This window comes from Actinia tenebrosa, unplaced genomic scaffold (genome assembly GCF_029948245.1).
Source record: "Actinia tenebrosa isolate PJP-AT-01 unplaced genomic scaffold, QUT_ActTen_1.0 PGA_scaffold7__59_contigs__length_16204524, whole genome shotgun sequence".
NCBI classification, from domain to species: Eukaryota; Metazoa; Cnidaria; class Anthozoa; order Actiniaria; family Actiniidae; genus Actinia; species Actinia tenebrosa.
In genome coordinates, this window is record NW_028292584.1 from 12,623,819 (window position 1) to 12,626,318 (window position 2,500).

The following is a 2,500-nucleotide window of genomic DNA, read 5'->3' on the forward strand; positions in this document are numbered from 1 at the left end:
GTCTGTTTCGTTAACTGTTGTTGTATTAGGATGTATGGTACACGATGAATGAACTGAAATTGTTAAAAGATGGAAGAAAAATTTATTTCGAGTTTTGAAAAATAATTTTTAGATATATAATGAGTCCTTTAATGCTAGACATGTTTCGGCAGTCCAGCTGCCATCATTTGTAGCACAGTGGAACCCCGTTAATAAGGACACCGTTGGGACGGACAAAGGGGTGTCAGAAAAACAGCTGAAAACATATTTTAAACCATTTATTCTTACTGTACTGTAAACCTTGAACTACAATGTTCAATATAACAGCCTAAAATGGAACAAAAAGCACAATACTGTACCGAGCACGACATCATTTCTGTACTATACTGTATATCATTTCTGTACTATACTGTATATCATTTCTGTACTATACTGTATATCATTTCTGTACTATACTGTACTGTGCTGTATCATTTCATTTAAACAAATCTGCGAATTTTTTTCTTTTTTTTGAACAGAGTTCAAAATACTGGGATTGAACCAAACTTATTGAACATCGCTTAAAATCCTGCTAAAATCGAGCGTTGTCTATTTCATTATGGTGTAATAGCAAACTATGCTGCAATGATCAGTGATCACTGACAATATAATCCGTATTCAGCTCATTATATCAACATCGCCAACTATTCCGGCCGTGCGCCGCTCGCCAAGTCAGCGGATATCATGTATAAAATAAAAAGCACAGGAAGCCCAAACTCTCTCAGGCCCTGACTTAGAGAAACAAAACCTTTTGCTACGGTATTCCTGTGCTTTAATAGGTTTCCTATTACAAACGATGGCAAACGAGAGCTGAGGATTCAAGCTTTATTTTGGCCCGGGGGGGTACTCCGCCAGAATTTGGGTAGGGGTGTTCCGCTGGGATTCTGAAAGGGGTACCCTGTTTATGACAAAAAAAATCAAATTTGTAGACCCTGTTTATGAAAAAAGATATAATTAATTGCACTGAGTTCCTGTTTCAATTATCATGTCATCTCGCGTATCAGTTTTTTACGACCATGATAAATAGTTTCGGTCAATACGAAAGTAGAATCCCTGAATATGACAAGAAACTCAGGAAGAACTTGGAACTTAAGTTAAATTGCATACCGTGTTTATGACAAGAAGCTCGAAAAACCATACCCTGTTCAGCGGATCATCCCTGTATAGTCCATATATGGGAGTACCCCCCCCCTCCCCCCCAGGTATTTTGGTACCAAACATGCCGTATTTTGCGAATAATTTTCAAGGTTTTTGCTTCACAAAGTGCCTATTCTTGAAGAAGGATCTCACAAATATTCGTCTCAAATCGAAGCTTTTTGAAAGTAAAAAACGAAAAGTATAAATTCGTTCAATCGACCACAGATTCGACATCAGTAGTTTAGAATGTGCGTATTTTAAGGATCGACTCCGGCAAATGAGGTAACTAGTTCTGATTTTGAGAGATGCTGTTTATAATATTTGACCTTTTGTGTTTTTCTTGCAATTTAACAAAGCACTTATGGCAAGAAGGTTGTTAAAATCTAACTATCGAGACGAAAAGGTTTTTCCAAACAAATTAAAGTATGTTTGGTAAAAATTCAATGCTTTAATGTTATATATTGTTCTTCTACCCCGGCAAGTGGAAAACTGTTTACACAGAAATTTATAAATCGAAAACTATCTTGACTCTCTATTAATACATTTCTTTGTAAAATCTAACTTAACTCGCTTAACACTTTCAAGCGACACCGCTGCGTTTGTACGCGGGCGCATAACCGGAATAGTTGGCGATGTAAACAAATACAGTAAAGACGTCTTCAAATTTCAAGTGTCCTTAATGCGGGGTTGATTATGTATGGAAACTGTCATTCAGGTCCTAGAAATGTGTCCTTTGTACTTATTAACGGGTGTCCTTATAAAGCGGGTTAATTTAACAGAAAATGTATGGAGCTTTCGTTGGGACTTTGGAACCTGTCCTTAATAACGAGGTGTCCTTATTAAGCGGGTGTCCTTAGAGCGGGGTTCCACTGTAGATTTTATATATCACAAAGATAACTAGTTGTATAGCAAAATAATATTGCTCAGTTTCTGCTCTCAAGACCAGTTTTGAAAAAGTACATATCCATTCCATTCTCACACTAGTTTTTAGCTGGTTATATTTACTTAATCCATTCCATGTTTTAGAGTATGCCTCACGAATGACCACTTGAGGTGAGCTCTGTTTAATTAATTTACAGCTTTCGAGAATCATTCGTAATGCTTCAACACAAAACCTGTTTGGACTGACAGTGCATATTGAAGTGGAAAAACACAAACACTATCGAACCATAGTTTCTGATGAATGTCCATCCATTGGTCACGAATCATTCCTGAGTTTTTGCTTAGGAAGCTTAGGAATCGAAGATCACACGTGAATTATCAGATCTTAAACTGCTCAGTCGGCCACTCTGATTACCAAAGTATTCTTTCAATTATGCATTCTATCTTCATCATTTTATAAGCG

General features: G+C 36.8%; 1 protein-coding gene across 1 annotated transcript in view; it reads right to left on the bottom strand.

Moving 5' to 3' along the window:
• Window positions 1-2,500, bottom strand: part of LOC116302274 (uncharacterized) — a 34,294-nt gene that overhangs the window by 11,236 nt on the left and 20,558 nt on the right. Inside the window, 1 exon segment of the mRNA XM_089040602.1 lies at window positions 1-53. This exon segment is cut by the window's left edge and continues 199 nt beyond it. Coding sequence (XP_088896728.1) covers window positions 1-53 — 53 coding nt within the window.